Genomic DNA, 24810 nt, shown 5'->3' on the forward strand with positions numbered 1-24810 from the left:
CGCCTCAATCCGCAGCCTACAAACAAATCACTGTTTCCCATGGTGCGACTGTGAGTGACCGCTGTTGCACGATTATATGCACAACAGCACATAAGACCGCGAAGAAAATACAGGTTCATAAACATGTAATTGTGCGGCTTGAGGCTTGCGTTTGGATGCTGACAGGTAATTGGTCTATAATTATACCAGCTTGTTCGCCAGCTCGATACCTGCAATCTTCTCTTCCCGACTGTGGAAATGTATGAAGTGGAGCACAAAGTGCCACAACCCTAACAATTTCCAAGCCGCAATACTTCAACCAGCAACAAGCAACTTTTTTCAAGCCAACATACATGTGTAACGTGAAAACTGACCACAAATTCTAATAGTTAATATGCTTGCATATTCAGTTGCCGTTGAATGGACTTAAAAATACTACATTAATTATTTCGTAATGCATCGGCATTCATTTCATATACTTTTAAATTTATGCGTTTTTTATGTACAGCGATATTTGTTGCAAAGAAGCTTGACAGCCAATAACATGTCGCTGTAAATCCAGCGTGAAGAAATTGTGTCAATGATCTTGCAGCAGAGTGGCATAACCACAAAACTGCGTCGCAATTTGCATATATGCAACGAGCGTGTGTGTCTAATGACACAGGTTCAGATAATGAGAATTTGTATCATTACACTGTCTAATTATAGTCAAGACAATTGCGGTCAGTCGTTTATCACAATTAGAAAAAGCACACAATCTGCGTTTTGGTAGTGCAACAATATGTTTGTACATCCATCAATGGTCTAGCCGGATGAGAAAAACCTTAATGACTGAAACCATGATCCCTTACATAGCAGTTGTTCTCATGCCAGCCATTCTGATGATAGGATCGTTTCCAGTTTCTGTCACGACAGGAACTAGGAATTCAGAAAAACTGTATGATTAATCTACAAATTTTCTTCTACAGTGACCAATAAATAAATTAACATGACAAGGAAATCTGCAATACCAGACCGCAACGGCGCTGCATATGGAAGTTGGAACCATGTATTTGGTATCGCGTAACAAATGTGTCCGCCTAAAACTCCAGATGGGACCGGAAGTGACGCAGTTGGGCACACTTCACCCACTAGTATTACGTACTAACAACCTGCGTTTATGTTATTCATTCAGAACTGTGTATTTACTACTTATTCTAATAAGGTCCCGTATGTTGAATGAAAACGGTTCGTGTATCGCTGGTTTAGTGCACTAAATTTAATCGTGTTAAATGTGGTAGCTTGAATGTGTACCAATATAAAAATGAGGGAATTCGTTTTATTCTAACTGCGTTTCGCCCTTCAGATTCACAAATCCGAACTGGGTGAGAACGTTTTCAATGTCAGATATAATATTCATAATACTAACGGTGTCGTAATCTCAATTGTATTTGTCAGTTGCGCACAATGAGCGTCAGGATTATCTTAAGCATAACAACAAACGAAAACGTATTATCGTAATTCTATTGAAAATCTAGCGCTCATGATTGACCGACGCCGAATACATCTCCCTCAGGCTTAATCCGCTCAATAGCACCCAGTTTAAAATGCTTTTTTTGACTTGCTGTCAGCGGCAAAACAAATAGCCTAACTGTGTGTTTTGCCGCTTCCGGTTCTGTTTCGATCATTCCCCATAATTTCAGGCATTTCTTTTCGGGATCGCGCCGATTTCCTGTGCCCAGTTTATGTGTTGTGTATCATCATAAACCGGAGAGTTATAAACTTTGCCGGTTGTAATCGATCTGCGAAGGGGTTCAGTTGGTGAAATGATTTGCTACAACTGGCACGGGGCGGAGCCAACACCGTACAGCGCGCTTGTATTGCTGACTGACATCCTATAACGCGCACTGTTTCACGCACGCTCTTGCCCGACTGCCGGCGTCTCGCCCACATGTGGTCAGTTCACTTTTGTCCGTCATATAAGAAATTTTAGCACTTTTCCACAATTTCTGCATGGACATGTAAGAATTGCTTACAAGCGTACGCGATTTCGAACATGCATGTGATTGGCAGCACTTGTTTACTGCATGTTATGTTTTTTCCTCCATGTTTGACCATGTGGCATTAATACCATGCAACTAACTGATTTTATTGCGCTCTTTAAGGAAGTTATATTGTGATTAAATTACAATTATAAAACGCACAATATGCCGGTGGCCCAGCAAGATGCTGCATGTGAGCGCTACGATACCCGTCATCACTCTCAGCACCACCAACGGATTAATAATAATTTATCAACAATAATGCGGTCGTATAACCGTACACCATCCGAGCCTTTCTTTTGGAAATATGCTCTAACGACTCTCTTATTACTTTATTGCATATTGAATACTGCCGCTGCCAAAGCGCCTGTGATTCCAGTTTTAGGCAGACAAGGTACGTTTAACGATGAGAAAACTTTTTGCTGCATTTTATGTAGCTGTGTGATAATTGACTTTGTGGAGGCGCGGTCGAAGTTCATCTTACCCACAATCAAGACATTTCGTTTGCAACTTAAAAATAAGAAAACATAAAGAAGTTACAATCTGATAAAACGGAAAACTACAGCGCTGTTTTAACTATGCAGTAGAAAACATGGAGCGGCCTTATGAGTGCACAATTAAATACTACATACACGTAGAACAGCGAAGGCCGTTTTTTATCTAATATTATATTTTTTCTCATACCGAATATCTATGGTACTACAGAGCATACTCAGCATAGTAATTGTAAATGTATATTTTAAAGCCTGTGATAAAGCATGAAAATTAATTTCACTGTTAAGCGTCAAAGGAAATTTGCAAACCAACTTTATGTCGGTACAGGAACTGCTGCACGATTACAAAATGTTTAGAAAGAACGTTGCGTGTATGAACATGAATTAGCGTATACTTTGAATAAACAACTGCAATTCTATCAGGAATGTTTAATCCATTATTGCAGCTTATTGGTTTTCAAGTTTACATATAAAATTTTTGTCTGCCTTAATTATTGAGACTTGTTCGCCGAAGCTTGCGTACTGCTGAAAAATTTACACAGCCCATAACTCCGAATTCGGGATACTAATACTCACTATGCTATTATATTACCATATGTAATATTACAGATGATATAGATAACTGACCTAAATATTTGCCGTATGATCATCTTGATATTATATACACAGATATATAAGTTGTCGTCCTAATTAATCCGACAGTGACGAATTGTGCTGTTTAATGTTCCATTAATAAAGCCTCATTATTTTTGTATTACTATTGTGTTCATACAAGTTATATAATCCTTATTAACGGTTCAGTTTGTTTTTCGTGTTAATTCAACCTGGGTGATAACCTACCACTTAACTGCTTAGCTATAACGGTTTTCCTATAAAGCACATAATTGTGGCATTGTCATATTTTTTTGGTGGTGGTACTGCAGTTTTAGAGAGAATTTTATTATTTTGTTGTATTGGGAAATAATATTATTGAGTAATCGGTAGTGAAGTCATTCTGCTGGTATTTGGCGAGCACATTTTTGTGAAGCAGTGGTCTTTTGCGTGGGCATATGTAAACTGAGGAAAGGAGTTTAGGATAGTTGGGTATTATTGTGATATTACTTTGCTACCTACCTGCGGTGTATTTGAACAGTGCGCCGAACGAACAATGATAATCGGACAAGTCGGATCAGTCTGTATACAAGCCGACCAAACTTTGGCGCTGTCTTTCACCAAGTGCGCCGCTAGTTAGTCGATCAGAAATATGCCTCAAAAGATTCGTAATCCTCCGTAAAAAGCATTACTCAGTGTAACATATTCTTGACCGCTAGAGATGCGATGCATATGTACGGTGCCGGCGATACCGTATGTTCAACAAGCCGGCACTATGTTATGAAAGAGTATATTTGTTTGCATTAGAGGATTAAGAGATAACTTGTGCAGAATCAGCACTTTTTGCGTTTATAATCCATAAAAACGATATCGCATCAATATTGAAAAGGTGTAACAATCGCAGTGAACCGGGTCGTGTTTGGGTTCGAGACATGTTTTTATAGGACCGTATACGGTGCAACGACAAACAATACGGTGCCGAGTATAACCGAGTGGTGCTGAAAGTGTCAGATCCTTAGTTCCTGCTAGCGCCGTGAAGCGGGACTGCGTGCTAAAGAGGTTACTTCCGGTGTTAATATGCCAAAAAGAAGTTGCTCTACGGTAGCGTTTCTAGCAGTGATTATGCGCGTATCTTGTATGACGTGCACTGCGTCCATTTGGGATGCTGTGTGCCGTAGCAGCTATAAATAAGTCTTACAATTGTGATTATAACATAAGTAATTAACTTAAGTAATTATGGAGTATTGTTGTAAAAAAAGTTCAGCTAATGAATGGCAATAAATACGATTAGTAGTTAAAATTTTGTGTAAAAATCGAACTTATGGATAAACTATAAAGTACATATTAAACAAAGGCACAGAGTGCAAAGTGCCAACATATTCCGAGTTGCCAGCGCAAAATATCGGGGTTGTATGTTCAGTTTAGATTGATGAATTTTTGAGAAAACGGAAAAACGCGATAATAAATTGGGGTGCGTGAGTGATACGCGGTAGAGAGATTGAATAGTTTGAAAGACAACTGAGCTAAAACGTCTCATCCTTCATCACGCTCGTTAGAGAAAAGACGGTTCGATCAGCGGCAAGAAAGTTGAGTGGAAAAGAAACTTTCCAAGTTCAAGCCGGTAACAGCTGATCTTCGTATAAGTACCGCAATTGCCGATGAATATGAGACCCCATCACAATACTGATTTAATCTCACAATTGCTCGTCCGCAATTCGGCTTCAAGATTTATGTACGTAGTTGTTATGCATTTTCCAAATGGATTTTTATGCTTGAAAAGCTACTTGAATCGTACGCATTCCAAATCTTTTCCATAAATATATCTGCCCAGCTACCATGCGCTTACAGTGCCATACAGAGTGATTTTAAGGTTTGCGCAATAACGTTTTCTGCGCAAAAGCTTTAGAAACATCAAAATCGTCCTGCCTGCGTATATGCTGCCTGTAGCGGAACACATATTTTAAGTTGAAGGCACGAAAATCGGAACAGCAATATGAACTTTGCGGGATATCTTTTAGTTAGAGTCGTAAGTAGCGCAGAACGCATACCGGGCAAATGTTTCTGCATTATTTTCAGGTTCATAATCAACATGCGGAAAATAAGTACAATCCATTTTCTTCGATCTTGCGAATTGATCAAGCGGATTTTTCTTATAGCATAACGGAATTTAATTTAAGTGTCGCTTTGGGTGCTATGAGCCGAAGGTTGGCGATCATTTGAGTGATGTTTAGTATAGGATGGCCGTCCGTTAAGGAGCAGGAAAAGCAGGGCATGGTCGATTGCGGACAGATGTTTAGCAACATCAAGTGCCTTTAGATGATGCTATAACTCTTTGCAATGTTAACTTTATTTTACTGTCTCTCTCTCTCCCGGCTGTAAAAATCTTTTTCAATTTCTTGCTGCATTTCACCGTGCATCCTCTTTGTTGTCGGTGTCTATAAGTATATGTACTTGGTAGTGCTCAAATAGCCCTAGATGCACTGGCCGATACATATGGATTTTAAGGCCCTGACTTTGATTACTCGAGTCCGGGAGCCAGCCGGAAAAGAGATTAAATAAGAGGAAAGAGAGATTTTATTGCGAGATGCGAATAAGGGAAATATATGGCCAACGTTGTGCCGTGGCCAGCTCCAAGCTGATGCACATGGCAGGATAGAACAACAGGGATAGAGAGCTGCTCGATACTTGTGAATTGCGATAAGGCAGTCGAAAGGCTCCTTTAATAAACTATATAGATGTATAGGCCTAACAAGTCAACTGATCGATAAAGTCTCGACCATGTATATACCAACATTTCGCTCTTTATTGCATCCGTTATCAAAATCATTTGGCCAGGCTAACATGGGCTGCTGCCCTTTCTGAACGTGTGCGTGTGTTTTGGGAAGGAGCCATTTAGGCGCCCCCTAAGGGCTGTTGTCGGACAGTCGCTGACCAGCGCGTCCTCATAATGACAGGCATCAGACTGTAAGCATAATTAAAACGACTTGTAATCAGCATTTATGACCCTGATCCAAATGCAAATAATTAACGCACCAGATTTTTATGACTGTTCGGGACGTTTGTCGGCATGCGCGCATCATTCAGTCTGCGAATGAATGCACTTTGTGCTTTTATCCGCATTAGAATATCAAATGGCGTCCTCATCAGCGCTGGCTATGTTTTGATGTTAGCATTTGCAAGTGTGGCAATTGTTTTGCTGAATCTGAGCGAAATGCATGGTAATGATTGTTAGAAAATAAGAGTGACTTCGTCATGCCGGTATTTTTGCTGTTCCTGACCGGGTAAAGCTCGGCTAAATTAACTTGACCAAGCAAGTAAAACAAAAAAACTAATACACTTACTTGCGCTTGAACTAATCGTGCGCGTTAGTAGTAAGTTTTTTCCGCACGAAAATGTTACTTTCGGATTCAGCGATTGTAATCTGGTGCGTATGTGCCGGCTGCGTGCCGCACACAACTACCGGCTTGTAATGCCGACTTTGAGCAAACAACATTTACGGTATTTGGTTTTTTTCGCCACTTTGTACACTTCGCTACACTTGACACAAATTCGGCGCACCGGATCCGACCGGTTATATCTGACTACAGAGTGCAGACAAGCACATGTGCACATTTTGGACTGTTGTAGATTTGGTAGCCATAACATTCCACAGGTGGCTCACAATGTTTACACCGTAACAATATTACGCACTACTTTAATAACGCAATTGAATCACAGCTCGTCTAATTATGGTTCATTGGTCAATTTGGCAGAAGAAATCTTTGTTACCGTTCTGATTCCTTTGTGACCCTTTCCCACATTAAAAAATATTGCTCTGATTATCATTTTGATCTCCTCTTCAGCAGTGCAATACAGGAGCGGTTTGACGTAATTTATAGAGCTATTTTTGTGCACTTGCATTCATTGCATACTTTCAAGCTAGATCTGCAAATGAGACAAAGCAGATGCAAGTATTTTGTTTTTTTTCTGTGAAAAATGCTTAAGGAGTACGTATTGGTAGTAATGCGTTAGGATGCTTGTTAAACCGGTGTTCGTTGTGCATGCGATTTTCATTATTTTTAAAGTATACCGGAATTGAAATGCGTGCGGACTGCCATACTGGATGTTGCGCTTTACGATAAAGCCCACGCATCCGATGACTTGAAATCGCATTCTCGCAGCGGTATTAGGGAAGAATACGTTAGGATTTTCTTTTTCACTGTTAGATTTAAAGGAACTGATCTTATAGTCTCATGTCGAGGGAGAAATAATCTGCTGAATAACAGATTAGATAGTCAGGGAGAATGAGCAAACGCTGCAGGCAGCATACGAGCCGGAAAAGTCATTCCTCTCGAAAATTGCCAAAAGTGTCGTTGAATTTGCATGGCAAATCAAGTCGAAATTAGACATTGATTAGACCCCCTAGTAAAAATTTCCTTAGCCATCCCTCCATGAAAGTGCTGCCGTTGCGGCCAGCGCAGAGTTCAATTGGGAAGGATATCCGCTGAAAACGTTTGTACAGCCAAGGCAAACTCAATAATATAATCTAGGAAAAACTTGTCATTTTGGTAACAAAATTATTATTTGCACTCTTTTCTTTATCAAAGCTTGAAATATCTAGCGTGGTCAAAGGGGTCAACAAGACCGTTCATCATTACAATCGTTTAAACCACCCACGCGGCGTTTTGCTTCATTTAGGACGAACAAAATCAATACGTCTTTATTTGTTGTGTGTATCTTCCTCTCGCTCTCCCCAATTGATGAACGATGATGTAAACGCATACAAACTTTGTAATATCACGGTATACATAGGGCGTAGAAAAATTTCGGTAGAAGTTAGCTTAATGGAACAAAAGAGGCGCATCACTTTTGTCAAAAAACCCCACAGGAAGTCGCGTCCGTTGCGCTGGAAGACGCTGAGATATGTGTATCTGTGCAGATACAGCGCAGCCGCACAGAGATCGTATTGCGCAGCAGTGCATTCCAGGGATAATTGTATATAACGCGGCACACTTTCACATTTAACGATATTAATTATTCACGTCGGGCCACTAAATATGTATTAATCTTCTATTTGCCTTCTCGTTGCAGTGATTTTATTGGACACCACTCAGGAGGCACAATTGGGATGGATGAAATTGCCGCCCTCTGACGTCACGTTACAAACGCAAGGAGTAAGCACTGACTGTATTCCCTAATAGGCATTGATCCTCAGTGGGCAGATGCACCGATTTTTATGCGCGAAGCACGCGCAGTAGCTATTAAGAAAATGTACGGGTTAAAATTATTGATGGAATCATGGAAATAATTTTAGAGAACAACTGTCATTACATCATTGGCATATTGTACATATGTACGGCAGCGTATGACCATCAACACATACTCGGTAGCGAAACATTTCCTTTTAATCTGCAATCTCTTCCTTCAGATCAATTTTCTAAAACCGGAGAGCAGGGCAACTGCAAGGAAGGGCTTTTGCTGTAGCGTGACAAGAATTTCTGAACTCTGTGAGAAATTAGGGCATTTAATCCCCGTAATGACAGGATATATTCCTGCACACATAGATTTGGCATACTGGCGGTTATATGTGGCGTAAAATTGACAGGTGGATTTGAGGGACAAATTTTTTTAAACTAAAAGCTTTCATCCATAGTGTCGATGGTTTTAGACATGGTATTTCCTGTCATATTTTAGTGTAAGGACAGTTTATCAACGTTCCCAAAAGTCGCATTACAGACTTATTCACAATAAAAGGTTATTAATACAAACTTATCGTTTAAACATCGTAAATTGTTTACGTAGGGCCAGTGGTTATGGAATTACAGCTAATGGAAACTGCAGTACATGTATATACTTATAATGTTACCCAACAAGGTTTCTGGTTTTTATGCGCATCTGCACAAAGTATTGTGCATAGCAGACGATATAAAGCGACGCATAAGATTGTTAACTGTTTTCTCGAAATTTACATACCAAAATTATAGATACAAAGTGCGCAAATCTTGTAGTTTATGCTTCATATCCTCATTGTTCATGCATCATAAATACAGAATTTTTATGATGCATGTTTGCATTATTATGACTGTCAGCTGTAAAGCGGTAACGTACAGTAAATAATCCGATATTGACAGGTTTACTGCAGATTAGATTTCATTCGTTGTTTTCAAGCCTTTTCATGAAATGTTTAGTGCAATAAAGTTATATCATACTGCCGCATTCCCAGAGTGTCAATTAAATATTGTGCGAAATAGTTAAAAATAGCGTGATTTCTTGACGCAATAAGTGACAATAAAAGCATTTTTATTTTGCCGGCATGTTACTGTATAATTACTCCAGATTTATCACTTATCATAAAAAACAGAATTACAGGCCTTAAAATCCTGAAACTGAATTCAGCTTCTGAAACTAGTGGTGCATAAATGCAAATGAGCTGTCCGTAAGTTAAGTTACTAACTCACCAAATTTTGAGTGTTTATATAGCAAATACGAATATTTTCTTTGGCATTCTTGAAGAAAGTTGAGTACGGCTCGGTAAAAATCATATTTTCGGTGTCGAGCGGATGTCGCAGATTAATGCATTATTCGGATGCCGGGTGGTCTTGCGCTTTTTCCTTGACCACTTCCCATAACCGAAAATCGGTCATATGTACTTGAAATTTTAAGCGTTTATTCAAATGTGCAGAATAGTAAAACGGGAAATGCAGTTGTTCAGTAGATGGGAATGACGGAAAAATTATTCTTCCTTATCGTCAGCAGCACTTAATCGGCCACTCGCCGCTAGCGGCTCCAGTTATCTTGTCAGTGCGCATCAGGATCCATATATAATTGCAAAAATTTCCCCGATCTGAAAAACTGAACCGCAGGCGATATATCTATCAGTTGAGATACAGTAGCGTATGTTTATTTTGGTGATCATAATCGGTCTTGATGAGGCCTACTTGAAAGAGCTTATTAATCTAGTCTATAACGAAAACTGTTTGCGGATCCGCTACGACTTTATGGATAGGAGTTATTAAAAAATTCATTACCACCCATAACGTTATAATTGCCCTAGATTGAGTGCGATGGGCCGCGCACAATAGTGATTTGTGGGCAATTGCTTTTGCTTCAGCTTCTCATCCATGTATCGGTACAAAGCTCAACGAGAAGCGCGCCACAGTCAAACAGGTTTAAAATCAGCAATATTGATGGTCTGAAATGTACTTTGTGAGGCTCTAGCCGACTTTACGCAGTCAGGGATGCTGAGTGTGCCGCATTTTAATATTGTCCCTACCTAACTACAGTTCGGCACAGTCGAAAATGTTTTCCTCTTCGCTATCGACAATAAACCCGGCAAATTGCTTGTCAATCATCACGCACTGACTAGGTCGTCATCCCACAAAAGCCGGGGCCAGCGCAGAACAGCTGAATGGGACGATTTTAAAATATTTGCTAGCTGATTCAGGATTGACCGGTAATTCTTAAATATCTGTTGACTCAGCCCAACTGAGTACCTTTCACAGATAATTTCTAAAAGATTTTTGGGCGAATGACCTCCTTTTCCTGTGATCTACCGCGCTTTCCGCATTGTGTGCGGCTTGTCGGGATCGCAGCCGACTTGAGCAATATTTATTATCTTGTGTGTTATCTTTTGTAACCACAGCGTTATCCACACTGTTTTACTACGCGGAAACGTTCAAATAGTATGCTTCGTATGTTTTGGACACCCGACGTTAATTTCGTCAACACTAGCACCATATTTATGTAAACGAATGTGTATGTAAATTACAGTACACTGCTTTGCAATGTAATTTTTGTGCTGGTACCGTAAAACAACGAGCAGGAAGTCGCATTTCCATAATAATAATTTTGTTACCCAATGTAACCTCCAATTACCATTCAATAACAGGAAAATAATTCTATGCATCCGCCCTTATAAGTGGGTAGAATTGTCCAGCGGAACTCCATTAGGTCAACCCGAGCAGGCAGTAAGTGCCGAAGCAGGCTGCAACTGCCAACACCAGCCGAGGCCAATTCATAATTAACGTTGGACGCGTGTCCATCAAGAGTATCAGGAGATTTCCATGTACAAGAGCTGTTTGGGCTCACAGGATTTACGACTGTTCAAGTGAACTGTTGAGGATTTGGGTTGACAGGAATTCGCCTCTTGCAGCGAACGTAAGCCGGCTTCTGGCTGGAATCAAGCAGGCAGCACCGCGCTGTATCCAGACAGCTTAGTGTAGGGCGAATCAGTATCAGCCGGGATAAACCGAATTACACGTGGCCTCCTTCCACCTAGAGTTCACGATGCACGTACGGCATACGTTAGCGTTTGGGTGCCCATGTTGACATATATTTTAGTAACTTTATTGACCAATCGATTTACAAATAAAACTCGAAAAAATACATCACCTTAACGCGGCAGCAGAAAGTATTAACTAATGATTAAAGAACTTTTCGCAACTCTATTGAAACATGTCTGCTTGACCATCGAATTCTAGTTTTACAAATTTATGCATTCTGTTACGTTAATAGATTACGGGTAACGTAAAAAAAAGCTAAAGAATATGAAATAATTTCGTCATTTTTTACAACGCAATTTTGTTTTGTGCGAGTGAAGTAATAAATAATTTGTGTATTATTGGCAAAGCAGCTGCTAATATGAACCTACGGCATAATCGCGGATGGGGTCAAGCGCGATACAGATTAGACTATATGGCTGCTTTAATATTTGAAATGATGGTTGTAAATTGCCTATTAGAAATTTTATCGTTGATCGACGAGCTGTGCGCGCATGCTAGGAGGCACTTATTATTATGAATATGGATGCAGATTTCGATTCGCTTGATCATCTCATCTGCAAGCGCTGACACTCTTGTGGTTAAATTAGCCTACAAACTCGTCATACCCGATGACCGTTGCGTGCTTTTTATCCAGCTGACCATGACCGTAATTGTTACACATCTATGCAGACGCGAGCACGCTCGGATACATCGAGTGGCTGGACTAGCTCTGCATTTTACATGAGCATCGGTCTTCTAGCAAATGAGCAGATAGGTTAGCCAAAAATTCCCATCCAGAAAATCGGCCTATTTGACATTCGGAATTCGACCCGACAGATTTAAATGTCGAAAAATACGGCAGTTATTTGAAAAATGAACGAATATTGGCGCTCTTAAAAGCTATTGGAACACTTAAGCACTGCCGGCAACGTGTTCTGCTTCCTGTTGGTGCGCAGTGCACACCGGCCTCGGACAAGCGGTTATTAATTTGCACAGGAGATAAAACTGGGGGAACTGTGTAGTGTAGAGGCATGGCTAAGAATAATTTAATGGAAACTTTGTCTAATAATCTGGTAAGTAGCGAAAGGGGTTTGCATAGACAAAATCGGCCATCCTCATTGAAAATGGGCATCAAATATTGACCGAAGAGATTCTTCAAAAGTTTCTGTATGTGAATATGTTATTGACAAAGACACTCTGCCGGACAGTAGTAATTGTGCACTGACCATTGTCCGGCACAGCTCGCCCAAGAGATATATCGATTTCGGATGCGGCTGCTGGACATAAGCACCGGCTCATGTCGCACTGAACAGACTGTTCACACAGAGGCATTAGCAATTTATAAGTACCAGTGAAAAATACATATTTCGTAATTTATTAAATGCGATTTCAAATAAGTGAAAAAACTTATGAATTGTTAGGTTATAGCTTTATGCGTATAGATTTTTTATGAAAAATGATAACCAGCGCACATTTAATGAATATTATCCAACTGCAATAACCTGCGTTTGTATTTTGCACGATTATATTTTAAACTGACGCATATAGAAATTCGGCCTCGTTTGTCGCGGCAGTTTGACGTATTTCTCGCTCAATAATGATTTTTTTCCTGTATGACGTTGTGGGAAACAAAGTAAATAGTGAATGTTTACCATTCACCTGAGTACTTTATCCGTCATTTTTCAACACAAACAAGGTAGCCAAAGTGATCCAAATGACGGCTATAGATCCGATTCAATTATATGCGAAAAAACATTCAATACAAGAATCGGTCTGTTTGAAATAGTGTTTGAATATGTTTGATAAGTATGATGGAAAATCTGGTGCATTTCCTTGTTGATGAAGCGATTTAGTGAGGCGATGAAGCTAAAAGAAGCAATTGTCAGTACGATGTATAAGACGTTGGCAACTAATCGCTTATTTGTTTTTTCAAGTGGCTAGAGGAAAGCTATACGCATTTCGAGCACGGCATCAATTGGCGCTCCTACGTGGCCTGCGACGTCGCCTACGACAACGTCAACAACTGGCTATGGACGCCATATATAGACCGGCAGGACGGCAACCGGCTCTTCATCGAAGTCAAATTCAGCATGCGCGACTGCTCCCTCTTCCCGGGGAAAGTGCGCTCCTGCAAGGAGACCTTCTCACTCCTGTACCATGAAGTGACGGACCCCTCCGAAAGGTCACGGCCCCCAACCGACCCCGATGCGTACACGTTGATCGACCGTATTGCCGCGGACAAAGGTCGTTTCACATCCAACAACGACATGGTGATCAACATGGAAGTGCGGGATATTCCTCTGTCAAAGAACGCAAAAGGCGTCTACTTCGCTTTCCAAGACCAAGGGGCGTGCATTTCCGTACTGGCCGTCAAGGTGTACTACATCACCTGCCCTAATGTGACCATCAATTCGGCTGTTTTCCCAGAAACACCGACTGGACCCGACGTGGCGTCCATTGCGGAAACGTTCGGCCAGTGCCTTCCGAATTCGGTACAGATCGAACCGCCGAAGTACTTGTGCAAGAGTGATGGATCGTGGTATTACATGACCGGAAGTTGTCTCTGCATGCCGGGCACCGAAAGGGTGCAGAACACATGCAAAGGTAGGTTTGCAGTACTGCTTAATGGCCGACGCCTGACGATCAGGTTGACCGGAAGTGGATCAAAACGAAGAAAGAGAAATTTAACGGAAATTAATACAAAAAACTATGCCGGACAGTCACAAAGCTGCCAGAACATTTAAAAATTTTGTATTAGAACAAAGCAATACTATCGTCGTCATCTGGGGAAATTTTGCGCGAAGGTTAAAGTCTCATGGAGAGCAGCGCTGACAGCAGGACTGACCGCTAGCATAATAACAACAGGCAGTCTTGCGGTACCGCTGACCAGCATGATTTATGCGACAGGAAAATTTAGAGTCATTATTTATAAACTTGCTGGCTGGGAAGAGTTCCTGTCCAGTTGTTGGCGATTTTAGCAATGGGGCGTCCGCCTTAATTGCCAAGGTGTCTCCTTACCAGGCGTCATTTGTTGTGCCACCGATTCAGCATGCAAATTTCGGACAAAATCAAAGATAACAGCAATGCTTTCGAAAAACTCGGTACTGCATTTGCAGACTAATAATTTCTTTTTCATTTAATTAAATTTAATATATGTATAGGGTATAATTTGTGCGCAACAGCGTTGATTTTATGACCTAACGATTTTAAACGGTACGAACGGTCAGTATTCTTTGCTTTCCTGATTTTTATGGCAGTAGCTTGTCTGTCTGTCTATTAATCATACATACAAATGTAACGAATATCTGCCGCATGTCCAAAAGCGTAACCAGCGTGCGTTGTCCACTTAATGGAAAGTTTATACTTCTCGTTTTAGAGCAGAACCTTAAAGAACGGGATAATGATTGGTAATCATGCACCGAGCGTTATAATTTATCGCCGGAAAAAGTGTGCTTTGAAAATTTTACCTATTGAGCTGCCAGCGATATATAATACATGAATACATAACCGACGAACATTCTGAGCGGTATTAGGCTAATTTGCCAAAATGCGATTCCGTTCTTAACAAAGTCGTCGCTCGAGTAGCGCTAATATTACCGGTTAGATTTCTAAACTAACTTGTCCGATTCTTTTCTGAAATGGAGCCGATGCAAATAATCAGCGCCAAGGGTGTTATTACACTTTCTTTGTGTTCACAACGAACTGATTGTGAACACAAAGCAGGTGCTAAATTGTAACAGCATGGCATTTAACAAAAAAAGCGTTTCATTACTAGCTGTTTTTTCTTTGCATTTTACCATAATTAATAATGCACTATCCGGATGAAGGCCCCATAGTGTTGGCAGTTATTGTTAACATCTACACAAGTGACAATTAAACGTATCCTTTCGAGAAATTTATGGTTCCGCCCATGCGCAGGTTGAAATATTGTTTGTATCATTCAATTAATAACTGCAACGCTATTATTAAACGACTTTTCTGTAACGCAACCGTTTTGACATGTGTGTTTAAAGGCGCACGATGGCCATATAGTTACGAAGCAGAAGTCTTCTTAACCTATCATCGATATGGCATTTTGAGGGCATTAAATATCTTAATTTTTTCAACAGGCCGTCAGGTTCACAATGTAGCCGGAAAACTTCTAACCATGACCTCCAAATCAACGCCAATTAACGGCTGCTAGAAAGCTTTCAAAACACTGATATCGGCCAGCTGATAAAGCTTGTTTGTTGCGACTGTTCTGAGCTGTTTTGGCTAGTTGATTTACTGTCAGAATTTATTATGAGCTGCGGAATGGCTGCCTGCAGCTTGTAATGACACCTGTGTTTGGCTGATCGGTTTCGACAGGCTTAGTGATGCCGGCACTCGTCTAATTTTTCACATTCAGAATCCGGCGATCTATCCTTTATATGCAATTAACTGAAGCCCACAATTCGAAACTAAGATTAGAGCATAATCATATGAAACTGTATGTAGTTTAGCAGCACTGTGCTGTCGGTTAAGTTCAAAGATTTAAGTAGCTGGCAAAATTAACATCTCTTATACTTCTATACCAAGTCGCGTTTACGTGAAACCAATGTGAGGCAAGAAGCACAATAAAACTTGTTGTGTAAACTTTGTGTTTCGAATTTTAAAAAAAATCGAGAGCCATTGGTGCGAATGTTTTTGTGCCTCCGACCGAAAATACAAGCAAAAGTTATGATTTTATTACGTTCAGAAGTCTCAGGATAGAGTGCAAATACTGTAAAACATCCTTCCCGATCTTCAAAGTAAATTTATACATACTCTTCGCTGAGGTCGATCAGATAAGCTGACCGTATACGAGAGAATTATCATCCGCACCCCTGTCTCGAACTGTTTTGTCCACAGAACCGGTATTGATGATACTCTACAGGTGAAACCATATCAGCAGCCGGCATCGTTACAAAGCACATCCGTCTTGTCTTCGATGGTGCACGTTCTCTTCCTTATCGTTATCGACCGATAATAGCCGATGATGTTATCTTCTCCGGCTGTGTGCTGTCCAAGAAGCAGCACATAACGGAACGATTGCGATTAGAAACAGACGGTTTCAGTTGGAAAATATATGCGCACTCTCGCAGCCAAAGTAATAATTCAAACATTTGGCCAGCTACGATAATATCTGGCGGTATTTTATGCATTGCTTGTCCAAGTGGCCGTAGATAACCCGTACAGCCGTTTCCCACCTGTCTTTACAAAGTTATTCGATCCTTACGGTTAGACTTGACCGTATGTAGCGCATATTGGTCTTGTATGGTATCGCGAAGATATTCTGTTATTATTATAATTGTAAGGAAAGGCAGCGTTGTTAAGGCGTCGGGATTAATCGCAACACTTTGTAAAATTTGACAGTTTAATAGTTGGTCCAGGGCACAAGGGGAAGGAGAGCAAGTGGTCCAGTGCAGTACGAGGCGATAGTTTTGGGCGTTTTCCAGCCCAGTGCAAGTAGCGATTATACTTTTGAAAGAGAAAGCGATAGCAAGTAGAAATTGAGTTATACATGGTAGAGAAGAGAATGCAGATATGATTTTCTTGTGGACCGACTGGCTCTGACCATCTGGTGGGAAGATGAGCTGCTGGTCAACTCAATTGCTAATTCTTCCCCACCGGATAATCCCTTGCTCTGTCAATGGATTATACCAAGACTACAATCATGGCAAAACATGCTGTATTGGAATAATTATTATCTTCATAAAAAGCAATTCAATTACGTTGATGATAAGTATGCAGCGAGCCATGATAGACTTTTCCCGATAATAAACGACACTGAGCCGAAAATAGTGTACATATTTTAATGACGCATAAGAATGCAAATATGTACGGAATCAATTAGAAAACCATATATAGTGCGGACGATAATGCTACTATTTCTCAACCAGATCCGAACCCAGCTGCTGCATTAGAAAAGTAGAACAAAGTGTCCGGATACAGATGAACCGCGAAAATCAGTGAAAAGTGTGGAGAAAATGAATGGAAGGCATTCCAGACGGAAAAAGGTCATCTATCATGCGCGGCATTTGATACTATTGTGCTGTCCTGTGTGAAGGGGAAGTTAGGTTGAGCACTTTGTGGGGCAGAAAGAAACTGATGTGTAAACTGAAACGAAAGGATTTCGACTGGTATACACAGAAGCGTGAGACGATGTGTTTGTGAATTGGGGTATATTAGTTGAAGATCATTAGGGATATCTGCATTACATACGCATGATTGCCGCTTTTCTTTCGCCAGACTGTCGAGGCTGACCACGCCAACGAGTAAATAGTTCCCCTCCTTTTTTCAGCAAGGGAGCATGATGACCAAGCCTAAATTTATGGCTTGAACAGTCAGTCTGTAGTCGCTGCCAACCCTTTCCGATTCCAGTGCGTCAATGCGCTGTGTATGACTTACATTTTACTTTCCGATATTTTATTTCTAAAAAATAATATTCCATCTTTTACACCGATAAAAGGGTATTTCCAAAACAGATAGTATGACCCGTAAATCACGGGCATTGTTCTTAAAACTACGCTTCTGTAAACGCAAAGCAATATAATTGCATTTTGTAATCAAAAAGAAGCGGAGCAGCTATTGTCCACGAATTGACCGGAAATGTGACGCTTAACTATGAGATCCTTATAACCTATTGTTGATGTGTCAGAATCACTGGGTGTCCTTTAAACAGTAGGTCATCCATTAACGCTGCCAATATTTCTTCCACATTCCCGTCCGGTTCCCTTTTGTCCCTTGTAGTTGCAGACTATCATGACTGCTTCCCTACTTTCGGGTTTCATTCGCTTCTGATTAAGCGCATTATCATGGCAGTTCATCTGAGTGCTGCTGTATTACAGAAGATTCATCTGTAGTTTTGTTGTATTTGGGTATCTTTCTGTAGCAGTCGAAGACAGACACTAATTCCGAAATTCTTCATCTATCGTGTCACTAACAGAATTACTGCCATACGTACCTCGTATATTACGGCTATGCGTTACTATCGATATTATAATTACGCAGATGCCATAGATAATTTGCATTTGCAAGTGACGATCAAAGGAAATGGGAATCTCGCCATTCCCAAGTGGCTGATTGCCGCATCTTCCCTAATAACGACGCAAGTAACGAGAATACCGGTAATTCAATCAGTGTATGTGGTCATTCTTGTTTCCGAAGCAATTAATAAGAACAGTTAATAAATGCAGTCGAACGTTTTGCATTCGTACGACCCATTTCCCGAAAACAGGTGGAGCAGATTCAGGTTTCTTCCCTTTTTATATGGAAGATTAAGAGATTCTTCGGTTTTTTGAAACTGGTCAGAAGCCACCATCTGTGTTAATAATAGGGCAAAAAAATATTACTTTGTGTAGCATATGATCGGATTATGCTAATCTTTCTGGCGACGGCTGTGCACTGAATTCCTTGTTAATAATTGTTCTTCTCGTTAATCAGCCGCAGACAAAAGCGAATCGCCCATATTTCAAATAGCTAGTGTGGCTATTATCAAAATAAAAGACAATTGTAGTGGCACATGTACAGCCAGATTTCCCAATAAGAGCTGCGGGAGTTCGGTAAATAGTGGTCAGTTGTTGTGCGGTATTTTCGTGACCTGAGAGTTGAAATCTGACGACCGGCTCGCTCGTGGCATCCCCCTTGTACATCCGCGTGTGCATTCTCGACGGCTGGATGAGCCGACAGCTGAACATTGTTACCACAGCGTAACCGGTGCCGAGAGGTCCAACTTTTAGTTAGAAGGGTGTTTGAAATCTGAAACTGATTGCAAATGTACCACTGCATTCCACTCGTTAATGGATACAGAAATCACAATAAATTTCATTTCTTGCACTCACTATAAGCTACAATAATACACCGCACGTGTACGTCCGCAGAATCAATAAAGCGAATTAATTAAATCAGTGGCAAAATCCGAAAGCATAAAATAGGAAAGAAATAAATATCCTATTCAGCGACAGGAACTACGCAATTCTTGATTTGACAATTTACCTGCACTTTATTACCTCATACGTTTGTGCTTTTATTTAATTTTTTTACTATCGAGGATAGTTTTGTATAGGTGTTAATACTGTGCCATATATGTATAATTTATCCGTAAGCTGTAATAATATTCGACAGTGCAGAACAATCGCTGTGGCAGTTTTTGATTGTTCGTTTGTTTGCCAGCTGGCTTCTGACTGATAATTATTGGTTTACATAGATAAGAGGGAAAGAAAAGAAATTGTTGGGAGATAATGCAAGCACTCAGGGCGTCTACAGGGGGGCCATCTCGCATTTCAGCACTCCCTGTGTTGTGCTGTGCAGGGTGGAAGCAGTGGGAAATCAGGATGGGAGGAGATAATTAGCTCCTCACGGCAGTTGTCTTCGACAACAAAGTACCGCGTGTACATCTTGAGTAAACAATACGTGAAATGCTCTTTTCACGAGTAGCAGATGATATTTCTTAATATAACATTAAGCGGATCATATTTGACCAATATATACAACTGGTCACGTCCATGGTTTATACATGCGGCTCTATCAGTGCCGGCGATCATTAACAACGCAGCACATGTACAATATGGCCAGGGCACATTAAAGTGGCCAAGGTCTCCGTCGACGACGACTCGGAAAAGGGTTAAAATGTCATGTGAATGTCCGGTAGGATCATCTTGTGCTTAGTCCGCTCTGACATCTTACATTTGTTATGGTAATCTGGACTGGCAAATTTGGTCATATTAAGGCGAAATGTGAGAAGATTGAGGGGTATTCGTGTCCAGCAGCAAGTGCTATGTATCTGCCACCGCCGCACTGCGCTGTCCCAACTGGAATCATTGACGGATCTTATAACAGTTTTAAGCCTTATTTATTTCAACAGTCTATTATTGGTAACAGACGAGCAGGGTTAGATCATGCTTGATCAAATAAATAACTGGACATCTCGTTGGAAAATAGTTTGTTTTTCACCATGTTTTCCATGCAAATGCAGTAAAAGCACGTGCTTTAGAATTCCGACATTTTGAATGCAGAATCCGCAAAAATATTCCCACACACTGAGAATTATCAAAAAGGGCGTAAACTGCCCAGCGAGAATTCACGGACGATTTTAACCGCTTTGTTATGCAAAACATGAGCGCCCGAAGATGATTGCGGCGCATAAACATGCAGTATATTCATCTAGCGGATGAATCTGTTTTTCCCCTTCGACGGTAGCTTAAATGAGCTCTTGTCCAGTTGCGAATCTTAAGTCACTTGACATTCTGTTGGGCGATCCGCTGCTGCTGTAGTTGGAACTGGTGAAGCGGCTTGTTGACAAGATATTCTGGTACCGTGGAGTATTCTCATATACTCGACTTAATCTTGATCCCCTTCCGGTCGTTTAGCTCTAGCCGAAATCTCTTTAGGGTCATCGTCAGTGGTCTCTTCATACAGTGAAAGTCTGTACGTGTGTATTGACTGTTTTGTGCATTTTCTTGCAGCATGTCCAGTTGGCAAGTATAAAACGGAGATTGGCGATGGCTCTTGTCTTGATTGCCCGGAATTCAGCACTTCTAATTCCCCGGGGGCTGCTGAATGTCGATGCCAAAAGGGATTTTTCAGAGCCCCTTCAGACACCAAGTCTATGGCTTGCTCGCGTAAGTGAAATCGTCTGCATAATGGGATGGTTAGTGATTATGATTTTCGGCAATGCGTCAAAACAAGTCGCCGGATAAGTACATATGCATAACATAACCGCGCAAAAATGAACTGTTGTTACAAATACAGTTATAGCAAAACTGCTTTCTCGTTTAATATCTTTTTTTCAATTTTCAGAACCACCGAGTGCTCCGCAGAACGTTACGGTTGAGACTTTTGACCAGACATCAATTGTGCTGAAATGGAACAGACCGCTGTCCAATGGCGGTCGCTCGGACGTCGTCTACAGAATCGGTTGCGATATCTGCGGCAGCACGGTCATGTACAGTCCGAGCCAGAGCGGTTTCAATGGGACGCGGGTCAGGGTCACCGGTCTAAAACCACACACCCGCTACTTTTTCACCATCTACTCGGAGAACGGCGTATCCGAACTCAGTCAGGAAGCGAAGTACGAAAGAATCAGCGTGACGACAGCCGGAGAAATTCCCGGTATGTTGCGACATCCCCTTCTTTCGCATAAATAACAACATCGAGGTATTTATTGTTATCTAATTTTTCATTTCGTAGCTGATACCTCGTTGGTGTTAAATGTCCAAGCCGAATACCTGGGCAACAACAAAGCCAAACTTATGTGGCATACCGTCTCTGGCTTCGACGACAACATCAACCTGTATGAAATCCAGTACGCCGTTGCCGGCACAAAGCCGCCCATCAACGTCACCACGATGAACAGCGCCATGCTCTTCGACCCGCTCATCTCCAACACGGAGTACAACTTCCGGGTGCGCGCGCGTTCCGGCAGCACCTGGGGACCGTACAGCGACTTCGCCACGCTCTTCACCAACGCCGAACCGGTAATGGAATCGCAGGGTCCCGTCGCCCAAGTGGGCATGATTGCCGGCATCACCGTGGCCTTGATCCTCTGCGTCGTGCTTTTCGGTATCATGTTTTACATGTTCTGGAAGCGCAACAACGACGGCTGCGGGAAGAAACAAGCCAGTGACTGCGATACGCTAGAATACCGGCATGCGGAGATCCCCTTTGATCCCCACCATCCGCATCTCCTACACCCCATCGGCATGGGCACGCCGGTGTATCGAAGTGGCGTGGTGCCGCGTACGTACGTTGATCCGCATACTTATGAAGATCCCACGCAAGCGGTCAGGGATTTCACCCGGGAACTGGATCCCTCGTTGATCTGCATCGACGCCGTGATTGGTGGCGGGGAATTCGGAGATGTATGCCGGGGAACGCTGTTGCTGCCGAATAAGTGCTCCATGACGGTGGCCATCAAGACACTGAATGCTAACCATGCCGGGTCGAACGAAAAGGCAAAAGCGGACTTCTTGATGGAAGCCACCATCATGGGCCAGTTTGACCACTCTAACGTTATTTATCTCCAAGGCATTGTGACGCGGAGCAATCCGGTTATGATCGTCACGGAGTACATGGAGAATGGATCTCTTGATGCCTTCCTGCGGGTAATTCGTGCACCATGTTTTTTTTTAAATAGCTGCTCCAAAATCTAATTTTTTAGGCAAATGTTGGGAGTTTCCAGTCGATCCAGATGGTTCATATGCTCCGAGGAATTGCGGCAGGCATGAATTATCTCGCTTCAAAGAATTACGTTCACAGAGTATGAAATTATAATCTTTTAAACTGCTTACCGCACTGTCTATACACAGTGTACAGTCGGTACCAGTATTGTTTCTAACGCGTTTACTGAATGCAGGATCTTGCTGCCCGGAATGTCCTAGTCAACAAAAACTTAATATGTAAAATTGCGGATTTTGGATTATCCCGAGAGATTGAATCCTGTTGCGATGCAGCTTACACTACCAAAGTACGTGCCATAAATGTCGAAATGGGCAATTATACAGAATGGTCTGAATTGCTAGTTTATAGTTGAATATGGCCCCAATTTAACGGTCAGTGTAGGCTGATTATTTGTGACTTCAACAGGGCGGCAAAATACCAGTGCGATGGACGGCGCCCGAAGCCATCCAGTTCCGTAAGTTCACGACAGCCAGCGATGTTTGGAGCTTTGGCATCGTCTGCTGGGAGGTCATGTCCTACGGGGAACGACCGTATTGGAACTGGTCAAACCAAGACGTCATTAAGTCCATCGACAAAGGTTATCGCCTGCCGCCACCAATGGTAATATACACGGTCCATTTTATAATGCACTTACTATCGGGCTGATCTGCTGGAAACAGGCAGTTTTAGCTTGAACAATCAGCGCTGATCTCTGATCGTTAGACGTTAACCGATTTGTTTATGTGTTCCAGAAATGCCCGGATTTGATCTACCAGTTGATGCTCGAGTGCTGGCAGCATGAGCTGCTGCAGCGACCGACGTTCGGACAGTGTCTGCGAGCGCTGGATAAGATGATTCGATCGCCTTCGCAACTATCCTTGATTGCTCAGAATGGGTGAGGATGAAATACAATTTTAAATTGCACAACTGGCGTAGTTTTGTTATGTGAAGAAATTCCTGTACGACGTTCTAAATAATCATTTCAACGCCGGCTTATAAAAGCTTAAGATACAAAGTATTACCAAAACCGTATTTGTACATACATAAGCTATATTCTGCGAGCACATCATGCTATCCGGAATATATACAGTGTAAACAATTTTCGGGAAAAAAAATATTAGTTTTGCAACATGTGCAATACAATAGGCTGCGGTACATGTACTGTTAATTTCAGGCAATGGGGAGATCACTTTGGGGATGATTCACAGGAGATCGCTCCTGTATTAAACGTGGAGGGATGGCTGGACAGTTTGGGTCTTTCATGTTACGTTCACCATTTTGCCGGCATCAACAGTCTGGATGCCCTGGCCCGTCTCTCTCCCGATGACCTGAGCCGCATGGGTATTAGCCTGCCGGCCCATCATAAAGCCTTGCTAAATGGCATTCTGACATTAAGGGAGCATCTCAACGCAAACGTCTCCGAGGGGTTTCTGGTCTAAGGGATGCGAATGACCTCAAGACCAATACTGTTGCATGTGATATGATCTTCACGGATAAGTCGAAGGATGGGCAGAATACAGCTGATCGCATGGCAGCTTTTCTTCTGCAAAAGAGTGGAAACCACGTGGAATGGTTTGAATTTTTTATTTGATGACTGCGGTGAATGATGTACAGAATAATACAAAGTGAAAGGGTTGAAGATATGATTAATACGGGCGTATGACACACACCGGGAATGTACCAAGTTTGCTCTATGCCTTAATTATGTTTCGGGGTGGACACTGCGTTTATTGTACTCGATGTCTGTGTGTCCCTGTTTTTTTCTTTTGTATGCCGATGTCTTTCATTGATGATGATTGTTTGCTGAACACATTGTTTTGCCTAGTAATTAATTAAAAACAGTAACACAGTCTGTTTGCTCCGTTCTAGCAAAATTCCACGCTTGATTTAGATGTGACCATCGTCCGTTAAAGAAACTTCAGCGGTTAGAGTATATTATGCGAATAAGTAATACATACACATTTCACATGTTGAGCAGGTATACCGGTAGATTCTAATGTCGTTTCAGACAAAAAAATAATGTATGATGGCTCAAACTGCTTCATGTCACCGAATCACTTATATCTGAGCTCTCATAAATCAAGATTTGTTTAAAGGTTTCGCTTGTAAATAAAGCAGATACTAGTAATATAGTCGGCTGGAAATTCACAGGAATAATAATAATAATATGCATGTGTAGTGTGTACCGTATTTGCCCATTCCACACATACTACCATACACATACAGTACTACGACAAAACAGACAATAAACATGTTTTTTTTTTAAATATGCAGGTTGTCTCTTTTAACCGAGCACTGGGAGAAACCAAATTATCGCAGCACTAATAA

General features: G+C 41.5%; 1 protein-coding gene across 2 annotated transcripts; it reads left to right on the top strand.

The window, feature by feature from the left end:
• The first annotated feature begins 1731 nt into the window (after window positions 1-1731).
• On the top strand, window positions 1732-24316 carry LOC129589394 (ephrin type-A receptor 3-like). Of its 2 annotated transcripts, XM_055484148.1 has the most exons (12): window positions 1732-2394; window positions 8156-8238; window positions 13260-13929; window positions 20790-20945; window positions 21124-21435; window positions 21514-22427; window positions 22484-22582; window positions 22679-22789; window positions 22909-23103; window positions 23235-23377; window positions 23657-23823; window positions 23879-24316. In XM_055484148.1, exons 1-12 carry the CDS (start codon window positions 2166-2168, stop codon window positions 23932-23934), a joined length of 3135 nt encoding a protein of 1044 aa, XP_055340123.1. In that variant the 5' UTR covers window positions 1732-2165; the 3' UTR covers window positions 23935-24316. The 2 variants fall into 2 exon arrangements, with proteins under 2 accessions (XP_055340123.1, XP_055340122.1); XM_055484147.1 differs by having other exon boundaries at window positions 1733-2394; window positions 23657-24316.
• Window positions 24317-24810: the final 494 nt, after the last annotated feature.

The sequence above is a fragment of the Paramacrobiotus metropolitanus genome, unplaced genomic scaffold (genome assembly GCF_019649055.1).
Source record: "Paramacrobiotus metropolitanus isolate TYO unplaced genomic scaffold, Prichtersi_v1.0 Parri_scaffold0000034, whole genome shotgun sequence".
In the NCBI taxonomy this organism is placed as follows: domain Eukaryota; kingdom Metazoa; phylum Tardigrada; class Eutardigrada; order Parachela; family Macrobiotidae; genus Paramacrobiotus; species Paramacrobiotus metropolitanus.